Source organism: Arachis duranensis, chromosome 6 (assembly GCF_000817695.3).
Source record: "Arachis duranensis cultivar V14167 chromosome 6, aradu.V14167.gnm2.J7QH, whole genome shotgun sequence".
NCBI lineage: Eukaryota > Viridiplantae > Streptophyta > Magnoliopsida > Fabales > Fabaceae > Arachis > Arachis duranensis.
This window is the reverse complement of record NC_029777.3, coordinates 50,167,016-50,180,778: the sequence shown is the minus strand read 5'-3', so window position 1 is coordinate 50,180,778 and position 13,763 is coordinate 50,167,016. Positions and strand designations below refer to the sequence as shown.

General features: G+C 36.2%; 1 protein-coding gene and 1 non-coding gene across 2 annotated transcripts; both read right to left on the bottom strand.

Annotated features, from left to right (window-relative positions):
- Window positions 1-6,347: 6,347 nt before the first annotated feature.
- On the bottom strand, window positions 6,348-8,905 carry LOC107493785 (protein PSK SIMULATOR 1). The gene is made up of 2 exons (XM_016114837.3): window positions 8,600-8,905; window positions 6,348-8,296 (listed from the first exon to the last, which is right to left on the bottom strand). The coding sequence occupies exon 2, from the start codon at window positions 8,225-8,227 to the stop codon at window positions 6,515-6,517; it is 1,713 nt and encodes a 570-aa protein (XP_015970323.1). The 5' UTR covers window positions 8,228-8,296; window positions 8,600-8,905; the 3' UTR covers window positions 6,348-6,514.
- Window positions 8,906-13,093: 4,188 nt separating this feature from the next.
- Window positions 13,094-13,200, bottom strand: LOC127740390 (small nucleolar RNA R71). The gene has a single exon (XR_008001067.1). It is a non-coding gene; the product is annotated as a small nucleolar RNA R71 (small nucleolar RNA).
- Between the last annotated feature and the right edge of the window lie 563 nt (window positions 13,201-13,763).

Here is a 13,763-nt window from a genome sequence, read left to right as displayed (position 1 = left end):
GAGAGCAAAGTGAATCAAGTATGGGTTGCACGTGCAACGTGGATCATTCACGTGCAACATGAGTTTATGAAAACTCTCTAGGGATTTTAAAGTAAGCCAATAAATCTTCAACTCTTTAGCACCTGAGTGGTTAATCAAAGGTCCACCAATCATAGCATTAATTAAGGATTTTCAAAGAGAAGAGGGGAGATCTTTGCTGAGAGAAAAACAATTATGAAAAAGATATTATTTTATATGAATTTTGATTCTATTTTAGGTTTGAATTGTTTAAGTTTGTTTAGGGTTAGTATTTAAAGAGAGAAGTCACTCACGGCCTCTCTTCTTCGGCACTTTTTATTCTTCGTATTATTAAGTTTTCTCTGAAGACATGATTTATTCTTCATCCAAAAGGGTTTGAATATGTTAGGAAACACTCCTTCTCTAACTTGAATTCTTTTAACTTCTTGAAAAAGTTGATTAATTGAATTAAGCTTGAAAACCGATTCTCACGGATCTTATGTTTTGAGACTAGACTTGATAAGTGACATCGAATCAACTAGGAGAGATTCTTAGGAGTTACGTGGCTCATAAATCAGTGAATGTGCTTAACTCTTTTCTTAAAGAATTGACTAAGGGATTAGCAATTAATTAGCCTAAAGAGAAATTAAATCACCAAGGGTTTGGGGTTTGATTATTGATGATTTCCATGGATGTATCTTTGCATGATAAAGTTTGAAAGTGAAAAGTATTTGATTTTGAAGTTTCAACATCTCTTAAACTCACTCTTTTGATCATATTATCTTTCAACACTTATTGTTATCCTTCGTTTAATTCATTGTTATTGTTAAAGTTTTCTAAAACCCTATTTTTCATTGTCTGACTAGAATAATCGATTGACTATTGTTTGCTGAATCCGTTAATCCTTGTGGGATTGACACTCACTCACCATGAGTTTATTACTTGATACGACCTGATACACTTGCCGGTAGTTTGTGTTTTAAAATTCCACATCAATTGATTGGTAGTTTGTTAACCACGATAAATCCCCGGCAATAGCGCCAAAAACTTGATGTGGATTTTGCAACCACAAACTACCAGCCAGTGCACCGGATCGTGTCAAGTATTAAACTCACAGTGAGTGAGTGTCGATCCCACAAGAATTAAAGGATTAAGCAAATAATAGTCAATCGATTATTCTAGTCAGACAATCAAAATTTAAGGTTTTTACAAAGCTTTGACATAAACAATAATGTAAACAAAGGCAAAGAGTAAGTGTTGAAAGATAATATGATTAAAAGAGTTAAGGTTTTCGAGATGTTGAATCTTCCAAATCAATACTTTTCACTTTTCACCTTTATTATGCAAATATACATCCATGGCAAATCATTGATAATCGAACCCCAATCCCTTAGTAATTCGATTTCTCTTTCACCTAATTAATCGCTAATTTCTTAGTCAATTATGTCAAAAAAGAGTTGAAGAACATTCTCTTATTTATACGCCACACAATTCATAAGAATCTTCCCTGGCTGATTCGATTTCACTTATCAAGTCTAGTTTCAAAACTTATGAGTTGTGAGAATAAGTTTTCAAGCTTAATTCAATTAATCAACTTTTTCAAGAAGTTAAAAGAATTCAAGTCAGAAGAATATTGTTTCCCAACACATTCAAATCTTTTGGATGAAGAACGAAAACTTTTTCTAAAGAAAATATCAATACATTAATCAAAGGAAGAAAAGCTAGAATATTAGTCCATAGTAATCAACAGAGCTCCTAACCTTAACCAAGGAGATTAGTTGCTCATGTCTTCAGAGAAAACCTTAAAATTATGAAAATTAAAATATATCAAAGAAAAAGAGACCGTGAGTGACTTCTCTCCTTAAATACTAACCCTAAACAAATTTCAAATTCAAACTCAAAACATGATCAAAATTAAAGCAAAATCAAATACTCTTCATAAATGTTTTCCTCCAACAAAGCTCTCCCTCTTTTCTTTTTGAAAATCCTCAATTAATGTTGTGATTGGTAGGCCAAAGTTGAGCCTTTGATTAACCACACAAGTGATGAAGAATTGAAGATTTAGTGGCTTAGTTTGATGCCCCTTGAGAGTGTCCCATAATGACGCGTCGCACGTGAAGGATCCACGTACAACGTTAAGCCCATTCTTGATTCAATTTGCTCTCTGTCTCTTCCATGTTGGACGTGGAAAGACCTATGTTGAACGTGGCCTTGATTTCCTCATATTTTAGCTTCTGTTTGCTCCCAGGTGTTGCACGTCAAAAATCCCACATCCCACGTGAACTAGGTGTTGTGCGTATGCATGATACCTTTTTGGACCTCTTGCTGTGCGTATGCATAAATCATGCGTATGCGTAATAGCCCACGTACCACGTGAAGGTCTTCACGTCCCACGTTGGCTTTGGACTACCAAATTTTTGCTCTCTGTTTGGTTCAGGCATGGCATGTCTGCAATCCTACGTCCTACGTGAAAGTGTAGTCATACGTACGAATGATAGATCCGTACGCATGATAGGCTAATTGTCCATTTTTGTGCATATGCATGCAAGATGCATACGCATAGATCCTTTTTATCCCCAACGTGGTACACCATGTTTCCCACGTTGCATGGCCATTGTTTTATACTTCCAGAGAGCTTTCTATTTAGTCCAGAGAGCTTTCTGTTTGCTCCATTTTCATATGCTTCTTGTGTTTGATGTCTCCTAGCCTCTGTTTCCTCTTTGTTCCTTGCAAATGTCCTTCTAAATTCTCCTATAATCAATGAATTCAACTAATTTAAAGTAATGCTCATTTAATCATGAAATTATTGTTTATCCAATAGGAATTTTTAGCTAATTAAATAAAATTATGAAGGAAAAACACTAAAGATGCGAATGCATCACAACAGCAAACTTAATACTTTGCTTGTTCTCAAGCAAAAGAAAACAGATAAAAAAATAATTGCATTAGATGGAGTGAGATTAAATCCTTCCTGAACTTTGTGCCTTTCTAAGAAGTAGGGTTTAGCAATGGTGCACAAAATTGTGATCTCAATGGCACCAACAACTTGGTACACACAATTGTAATCTCAACTCTTTTTCACAACTTTGCACAACTAACCAGCAAGTGCACTGGGTCATGCAAGTAATAAACCTTACGTGAGTAAGGGTCGATCCCATGGAGATTGTCGGCTTGAAGCAAGCAATGGTCATCTTGTAAATTTCAGTCAGGCGGAATCAAATGATTATGGAGTTTTGATAATTAAAAGATAAATAAACATAAAATAAAGATAGAGATACTTATGTAATTCATTGGTGGGAATTTCAGATAAGCGTATGGAGATGTGTTATTCCTTCTTGAATCTCTGCTTTCCTACTGTCTTCATTCAATCATTCATACTCCTTTTTATGGCAAGCTGTATGTAGGTGAATCATCTGTCGGTTCTCGATCGTGTCGGAATAAGATCCAATGATCCTTTTGCGCACTATCACTGTGCCCAGCACTCGCGAGTTTGAAGCTCGTCACAGTCATCCCATCCCAGATCCTACTCGGAATACCACAGACAACGTTTAGACTTTCTGGATCTCAAGAATGCTGCCAATTGATTCTAGCTTATACCACGAAGACTCTGATCTCACGGAATGGAAGGCTCTGTTGTCAGGAGAGGCAACCATGCGTCGTGGACCAAGAGGCCAAGAGATACACACTCAAGCTATAGCATGTAGAACGGAAGTGGTTGTCAGGCACGCGTTCATAAGGGAGAATGATGATGAGTGCCATGGATCATCACATTCATCAGGTTGAAGTGCGAGTGAATATCGTAGTAATTGCATTAATACTCGAGGAACAGCAGAGCTCCACACCTTAATCTATGGTATGTAGAAACTCCACCGTTGAAAATACATAAGTGATGATGGTGTTCATTGACTTCGGCCTCAGAGGGGGAACTAGAATAACCAAGACCTAGGTCTAAGGACTAAACGTCCAAAGATCCACCTCCAGTACAATAGTAAAAAGTTCTATTTATACTAAACTAGTTAGTAGGGTTACAGAAATAAGTAAATGATGTAGAAATCCACTTCCGGGGCCTACTTGGTGTGTGCTTGGGCTGAGCATTGAATCTTTCATGTGTAGAGACTTTTCTTAGAGTTAAACACTAGCTTTTATGCCAGTTTGGGCGTTTAACTCCAGCTTGTATCCTGTTTCTGGTGTTTAACGCCAGAATATGGTAGGAAGTTGGCGTTTGAACGCCAGTTTGCGTCATCAAAAATCGGGCAAAGTATGGACTATTATATATTTTTGGAAAGCTCAGAATGTCTACTTTTCAACGCAATTAAAAGCGCACCATTTGGGTTTCTGTAGCTCCAAAAAATCTATTTCGAGTGCAGGGAGGTCAGAATCCAACAGCATCAGTAGTTCTTTTTCAGCCTCTGAATCAGATTTTTGCTCAGGTCCCTCAATTTAAGCCAGAAAATATCTGAAATCACAGAAAAACACACAAACTCATAGTAAAGTCCACAAAAGTAAATTTTGCTTAAAAACTAATAAAAATATACTAAAAAGTAGCTAGATCCTACTAAAAACTATCTAAAAACAATGCCAAAAAGCATATAAATTTTCCACTCATCAAGCAACCTAAATGATCATCCTGAATTCTCTCTATCCTTAATGAGTCTAGCGTTCATAGGAATGGAGGATCCCTAAGAGTTAAGGCTCAGATAATATTATGAGACCCTTCTTTTAAGCTTTGTGTTGATCCTTGAATCCTTGTTATGTACCAGAGAGCTTTTCGGGTTAATAACTCTGAATGCTTCGTTTTCAAGGCAACTCTTGATTATGGGTGTTCGATCGGTAATCCCAGGCTAGTTGGCTCAAGTTACCGGGTGATAAGGCACCCCTCGGATCTAATTATCCGAGCCACTCCTTGATATGTTGCACCATAAGCATATAGTTAAAGATTTTAAACTCCCATCCATCGATTTCCAGAGCCTCTTTGGACTTCTAAGTGTTTTGTCTCAATGAAACTCTTGATGATGAATTTCCGATCGGTAATCCCGGACTAGTTAGTCCGAGTTACTGGGAGATAAAGCACCCTTTGGATCTAGTTGTCCGAGCCCTGTTCTTGGACAATCACACCACAGACACATAACTAGACTCTTTAATTATTGATGCGCAGAGCTTTGCGACCATTGATCTTTATCTTGATTTTCTCTCTTTGTTATGTTTCTTTGTTATTTCTTTTCTCTCTTTCTCTTTCTTTTTCTTTTTTACTTCAAGTTCAAGGGTCTTTTGTTTTGGATGCGGATGCGGATGGAGAATTTGGATGGAATGAAATGTATGAATTTTATTGGGATAGAAAGTAACCGCATAAATTCTATCTAGCATTCATTTAAATATTTTATGAATTATGATTTATGAGGTATTGTGCAAACTTTGAGGACTTGGTATATAGATCGTCGTAGATTCCCATGTAAGTCGACAATAAACATTTATGGTTAGGGTGTCTTTGGAACACTTTTAGAATAGAATTCTCACAAGAAAGAATTCTTCTCTTTGGTTTGGAATATAATAAAAGTATAATTTTCAATTCTCAAGAGAATTCTAATTCTCACATCAATGTTCAAACTAACTCAAACTAAAAAAAAAAAATCTAATTTAAAATTCCATGGTTACTAAAGATTGAAATGTCAAAATTGTCCCTAATAAATAAATAAAAAAAGACAAATAAAGAAACCACAAGAATAAAATAGTAAAAAATACATAATTCATTTCATTGGTGTGTTAGGCTGACCTGATAACCAACTACACCACGACACCGCCTATTGTAAAGGAATTTACTAAGTTTTTATAAATGATTTAAGTTAAATATCTTGGGGAAGTGATTACCTCAGAAACCAGAATTAGGCCGTAAACTTGCATCCAACCATTCAAACAAGACTTACATAGATTGCAGCTGCAAGTTTTCTTTCCCCACACTGCTTGCAGCAATAGACTAACCCAACTTCACAAACTTGCTGATTTAATTTAATCTAATTCTATTTGGTAGTTAATTTCTTGATGACCTATTCCTATTACATACATGACAAATGTTTGATGAAAATTTGTCCCTTTTTGTTTTTTGTATAAGCAAAATTGACCCTTAGTTACACAATTACTAATTTACTATTCATTATTTACCCATAATGTACCACTTGCCTACATCTTGTTTTGTAGTGTGCTAGAAAGACACAAATTAAACTGATTATTTATACGAAACAACTTGAGCAAAAACAAGACATGATAAAACACGCAGTGAAACACAATAACAAAAAAAAAAAACTGGTAACTTAAAAGCTCCATGATATTGGAAAACGAAAATACTATGCTAACTCGATCAATGTAAGTACCTTAAATTAGAGATATTAGTTCGTACAGATATAACCTACGAATAGAATTAACATACCACTACTATTTGGTAATGCATCATTGCATCCGATTAAGATATACAGCTATACAAAGCAGATGAAATTCAACATCAGGACACGGGCAATGTCCAAGTTCATAAAGGAACATTGTACATTCTATTTTGTCTTAAACAAACACCATTTAAAGATCTAGTGCCAGCAAACTCCATTGTATCTCTATTTTCTGCTTTTTTATCAACCCTGCATACATAGTTGAGAGCAACAAGAAGATCAGTAATGGCAGCTTCAGTCTTTGCCTGATTAGCAAAGTGTAGAGTCTGGACAAGAAAGACATTCGCATTCAAAGTTGTATCCTCCTTCTCGAAATTTCTCTCAGAATGCCACCTTATCATGTTATGTGCAAGTGGAGCCAACCACTCCAATATTTGTGCAAGAACCACACTCCATTCTGCTGCAAGGTTGGCATCATAGAACGAGGAAGGCCTGTTTTTCGCATCACGCTTAAGCTTAGCTCTCAGAAGGGTTCTTATGGTAGTCGGTAGCATACTGTACAGATCATCCCTTGTTTCGTGATCAATTGGATGGGGTGATGACGTTGCCCTCTCAATCAATACAATCAGATTTGCGTAATGTAGGGCCAAAGCTGCATCACCAAGCATAAATGGAGCAGGCTTTAACCGGTTGTTCATCAATATCTTTGAATATATTCTAATCCTGTTAGAGAGTGGGGATTTTTCCACTGTTTTCATTTTATCAATATTTTTCATATGAAAACCTGTCAACCTCATGGAACCGCCATTCTTTACCAAACAGCTTTGTATGACAAGAGAATTGTTTGCAACAGACATGCAACCACTGATGGCCCCAATATGTACTAACTGCTTGCTTTCTGGATGTAGGTCTTTTCCACACAAAGCTGGTGGATTGAGAGTCTGATGCTGCTTCTTTTTTCGTCTGTTCTTGTCAGCTATGAAGCCCGAGTTTGATGCAGGCCTCCTAACAATGTCTTCGGAATTCAACCCATAGAGATCATTCTCTGAAGGATGGACAGAAGTATGCATAAGAGCAGAAAAGGAGTGACTACGCAGAAAATTGTTGGTGTTTCCATTGGGAGAATCATTTTGTTGTGGAATAGTTGGTAGCTGATGCTTCCCAAAAATAAGTATGATCCTCTCCAATATTGTAAACAGAGATCTTGCCAACAACCGAACAACATAATCATAACTCCTATTCCACAGAGACATGTCTTTCAGATTTCTCACTTCTTGGCGCTGCAACACAACCTTCTTCTGAAACTCGAGCAATTTCGCTCTGTGCAGTTCAGGATTCGCCTGCATCCTCCTGAAAGTTTGTTCAAGCTCTGCCTGTACCTCAAGCTCTTGGGAATACAGCATCATGGCGGCAACAAATTTTTCCATTTTCTTCACCTTTCTCTCCATCTTTTTCCATTTATATTCCCACCCAGACCAATGGATATAATTTTGAGCTGGGTTAGAAACAAAATGTTCAAATCGATGATACACAGGATCCACACATCTCTTACCCAACCTGGCCACAGACCGGGAAAGCGATCTGAAGTTATCAAGTACCTCATTCAACAAAAGTTCCATTAGGAAATCATCGTCATCAGACACCAGCATTTTCACCCCAACAGAGTTCATTATCCCTTCCCTTATTCTCATCACCTCCCCATCACTCAAAGACTGCCATAGATTAACCACCTTCAACATCAAACCCGCAACTTCGGACCCCAAAATTCCAACCACTGCCTTGTCCTCTGATGCACTCTTGCGGGAGGCTGGCCAGAAAGCACTGAGCCATGATCCATTCACCTTTTCACCCCCCATTGATATCACAGCTAGTCCAAAGAATCAAGTAATCTAATCATATAACCCTGACAGATTTACCCCACCACCCTGTATGCCATCAAATCCACAAACACAAAATCAGATAGTCAAAGCCCTTAAATTCTATTTATGTATATTATATATATATATATTTTTTTTTTGTTGGCTCAAGACACGCTTTATTTCAAAATTGAATTTTTCTTGCCCCTTTTTAGTTTTTGTCTGGTTGAGTTGTCATTGGGCAAGTTTTTGAATTAAGCAAGTAAAGTAGGTAGTAGAAATAGTGAAATACTAAAACTAAAGATGAAACACAAAAGAAGAAAGAAAAGATGATACTGAGAGAGATCAAAGGAAAAAAAAGAAGGGGCATACCCTGGTCTGCACAAATCTGGAGCAGCATTGAGCTAAGGGAGGGAGAAGAATTGAAGTTTGGAGAGAGAGAGAGAGAGAGAGAATTCGATCAAAACGAGGAGGAATAAGGGACGTTGAGAACGTGGGATGGTATGTTGACAGTTCAGGACTTCAGGTTGTTGATACTTGATAGTGCGTTTGCTAATTAGTAATTAGCGATTGCATCTTCTTCTTCATCATAACACTGTCTACGACTGTGAGATGCCATTGCTATTTGTGTTTTACTTTTGGTTTTAGGTGGCCCCTTTCGCACTTCGGCTTTTGGAATTTGGCAATTTGCGTCCATATGAACATATCAAGACTCTAAATACCGGACCTATTGAACCGTTTAAGACATTAATTTATTAGTTTCTTAATTTAATCGATTTAATTGTAGTTTAATAAAAAAAATTGTGTTATTATAAAATAATAAATAAATATTTTAAAATATAATTATAATTTAATATAAATTTTAAAATATTTTTTAAATATAAAATATTATATTAACTAAAATCTGATATAATCTTTAATTTTATCAATTATTAAAAATTTATTATTTATTAATCATTATATCATTATTAAATTTATTAAGATAGTCACAAGAAATAAAAAAATTATTGAATTAACCAAACTAATAACAAATATTTGATCATCTATTTTAGTTAATTGAGTTATTTCAATTTATCTATTTCTTTATTAAAAACAAAGACAATAAATTTATTTCTTTTCTAACAAAATATTGATCATTATAACCAAATAGAAGCTCTAACAAACTTTTAACAAAATTTTTAGTATAATTTTAACAAAGATTAACAAGATTTTTAGTTGATCACAAATTTAGTAAAGTTTTAGCACAATTTTAATAAAGATTAACAACCTTTTCCAAAAATTAACCAAAAAAAAGAAAGATTTAATTATTCTGCAGGTCCCTATAGTTTCACTAAATTTTCAATTAGGTCCTTATTTTCTTTTCTTTTCAATTGGATTCATATACATGATTTTTTTTTTTGAATTTAGTCCCTTTTAACGTTAAACGTCAGAAAAATGTTAGTGTCTTGTGAAATTACTTGTATACCCTTGAAAAGAAAAAATAATATATAGAGACCCAATTGAAAAGAAAAAAAGTATAGAGACCTAGTTGAAAATTCAGAAAAACTATAAATATTCAATAAAAGGTATCCTAGAATCCCTATTCAATGATTCTACGACATGAAAATATTCCTATAATCCCTTTTATTTTGTCACAATAATTTTTTTGTTTATTTATATACAAATTGTACCAAAAATACCTTTTTTTTTAACTTTCAAAATACCTTATTTTAAGGTCATTAAAAAACAAGTAATATATAAAATGGAACAGAAATAATAGTAATAAGTATATATAAAAAATTTCTACTAACTTCTTGATGGCATTTGATGTCTTCCCCTTGGCAAGGCATTCCAAATACTTGCCCAACAATACAAATGTTATGAGCATGGCACTTGTTTCAAAGTATACTGGAGTCCTAAATCCATAAAGAGCACCATATAGAAGAACACAAACAGAATAAGCATAAGATGCAGTAGTTCCTATAGCAACTAGAACATCTATGTTTGTTGAACCATTTTTAAGAGCTCTGGTAGCAACAATGTAGAAATGCTTTCCAATCATAAATTGAATGATACTCACCAATCCCCACTTCAACCAATCACCCATAAGGAAAGGCCCGCATCGCCGGAGTAATAAAGGATATATCATTGGTATATGAGGACACACTAGCTTAATGAAGAAGAGAGGAATCTGACATGCAACAAGCCAAAAATGAATGTTAAATAGCAGACACACTCATTTTTTAAGAATTTGACATTCAAAATCTTGGTTTGAATCTTTATATGAGTAGCCATCCAATCAGCACTGCCATGATCTAACAAGTGAATTCACATTGGATTCAAAGAAATAAAGAAAATGTAAGTAAAATGTAACTATTTGAAGCATAGTGATGAATCCATATTTGATGATGATTTTTTTGTTAGAATTGAATAGATTTCATCACATAAACTTGCACTTATTCCCTTGAATAGCATGCTTTTGAACTTTCCTCCCAAATTGTGCTTGATATTAAAAACATGCTCTTTTATGCTTAATTTGATCTATTTTTTTTATTCCATTTGCCTTCTACTCAATGCCTTGATGTTGTTTGTGAGTGAATTCAGGTTTATAAGGTAAGAATGGGTTGGAGAAAATGGAAGAAGAGCTTGCAGAATGGAGGAAGCATGAAGAATCAAAAGAGAAGAGTTCAGAGACGTGTGCGTACGCACAGCCTTCTGTGCGCCCGCACAGGAGACCAAGCAGAGCGCGTGGATCAGTTCGGGCGCGTCGCGCGTCCCGCCTAGCATCACCTGGTGTGCGTGCGCACAGCCTCTTGTGCTTACGCATACGAAGAAATTTTCGCAAAGTGTGCAGACGCACACGCGTGTGCGTCCGCACAGGTGTCCGTGCATGACTTCATTAGAAAAGCATGTGCCTCACAATTTGAGGGCTTTGGGGGCCATTTCTGAAGTCTTGGAGTTCATATTGGAGGGAAAATGAAGGAAATAAGATAGCATGGCATTAGTATAGTTTTAGGAGTAGAATAGAAGGTTTTTAGTTTTAGTTTTCTCTAAGTTTTCTCATTTTCTCCATTAGGGTTTGATTAGGATTTTATATTCCAAGTGCCATTTCCATTTTTTATCATTGGATTTTGCTAATCTCATTGTAAGTATTCTCTTGTTATTACTCTTTATGGTTATATTATCATTACTCTTTCTTCTCATTCAAGATATAGTCAAATTTTGTTTCTCTTTTGTAATTCCACTTTCTTGTTGATGAGTTTGATATTTGATCTTCATTTCATGATTTCTTATGTTATTCTTTTTGATTGAGATCAATTGTTGCTTTTAATTCAAAGTCTTTTCTTATTTTTCTCTTGTTTAAGCTTTTTGCCCACTAAGTGTTTGACAAAATGTCAAACATGGTTTTAGGCTAAATTTTTGCCTCTTGGCTTGGGTAAAGTGAGCAATTGGGTTCCTAGAGTTGGAATGTCCAACATTTAATGTCATTTCTTGGATTGTTAATTGTTCTTGTTCCCACTAACGCTAATTTGTTGCTAAGGCAATTAGCAAGCAATTTAGGATTGTGGGTTAAGAACACCTATGCTCATTTAACTTACCTTCCGATGTGAGGGTTGATCAAGTGAGACTAATCCAACATAATTGTCATAGTTGTGGTTCCAACAAGGAAAGCATCCTTAGCTCACTCCAAGCCAAGACTTCTTTTTAAGTTTTTAACCTTTCATACATTGTCATGTTAATTTCTTTTATACTTTACTTGTTCATATTACATAGTCGGTTCTTTAATTTCTTCATTAGTTCAATCATTACGATTTTGCATGTTCTTTTATTGCTTTATATGTTTATTTCTTCATTGAAAACCCCTTAATTGCTACAACTGGAATTTGCACACTCATTGCCTCTTAAGTGCTTCCTTGGGAGACGACCTGGGACTTCAAACTCCCGATTATTTTGTTTTGACTGTGACTACCCTTTTGAACTAAATTTGATTGTGAGAGTTCATCATTGGTTTGGACTATTTTTGGCGCCGTTGCCGAGGAAGTTCACTTTAAGTGCAATGAGTGCCATGATTTTGGTTGTGTAAATATATGAATAGTGTGAATACTTAATTTTTGGTTTGCTACTTGGCATTAATTGTAGGTACTATTTTTCCTCCTTATTTAGTCTAGGTAGTTATAGATCGCTAAATTAGTTCTTGTTTACTTGCTTATTTTTCTTCTTTGTTCTGTTTTGCCTTTCATAATTGCATGCTTTTATTGCCTCCTCAGTTGAATGACATGGTCGCTTCCAGACCCGAGCTTGGCCACTTTTGACCCAGAAATCAAAAGAACTTTAACTCGTAGGCAAGCTCGGCGCTGGCTAGCTTTTGTGCATAGTGAATCGGGTGCCCTTGAGGATCACTCCCATTCACTATCACCAACCATCCGTGACTCTCATTCTCCATCAACAAGGAGACTCTATATTCATCTGTGGGGAGTACTGAATTATCTTTGAGTGACTCAGGTGACATTGTCATGGTGGACCCTCCGCGAAGGACTACTTTGAAATAAGCTGGAGCCCCCAATCTTGACTTGCAACCGCTTCAATTTCTGTATCCGGCCTTGGACCCAAATTTTGAGCTTAAGACGGCACGATCAATTTGCTTCTAAGTACAATGGATTACCTGGGAAAGATCCTCTGAAGCACCTTAAGGATTTCCAAGTTGCATGTGCAACTACAAGGAGACATGGAGCGGATGAATCTGTGGTGTTGGTCTTTGCTTTCCCTTTCTCTTTGGGGGGAAAAGTAAAGGGGTGGTTTTATACTCAGTCGGGTGAAGTTAGATCTAATTGGGACTTGTTGCAAAAAGAATTTTTAGAGAAGTTCTACCCTCCTCAGAAAACAGACAAGCTACGAAGAGAGATCTCTTGCATTGTGCAAAAGGATGGGGAGACTTTGTATGAGTATTGGAAAAGATTTAAGAAGTTGCTAGAAGTTTTCCCTCACCACCGGATAGATGAGTTGGTTCTGATAAGTTATTTTTGTCAAGGAATGTACCACCAAGATAAACTTCTCTTGGATGCCGTGAGTGGAGGATCATTGACCAAAAAACAAGACTGCAGCAGAAGCATGGGAAGTTATATTGGACTTAGCAGATTCAACTCAACACTCAAGGGCTAGAAGTCCACAACCAAAAGCAGTGAGGGAAGTTTCTCCCTCCGGAGACGCAATTTTGATAAAGACCCTTGGTGAGATGACAATTTTGTTGAGGCAAATCACTCAAGGGCAATAAATCCTTCAAGCTTTGATAAATGCTCCACCCTAACCTCCTAAGGTCGAAGGACCACCAAGGATATGTGGTGTTTGTGCTTGTACCACTCATTACACCAATGAGCGCCCTCAAATCTAAGAGGACACTACATTGGCGGTTGCTAACCCCTACCCACAAAGACCCAATTACAACCAAGGACCCTACCCACATGGAGGTAATCAAAACAAAGGGTGGAGAGATAACTCAAACCAAAGATGGAATCAAGCTCCCCAAGCTCATCCCAACCAAAATGCTCAAGTCTACTAT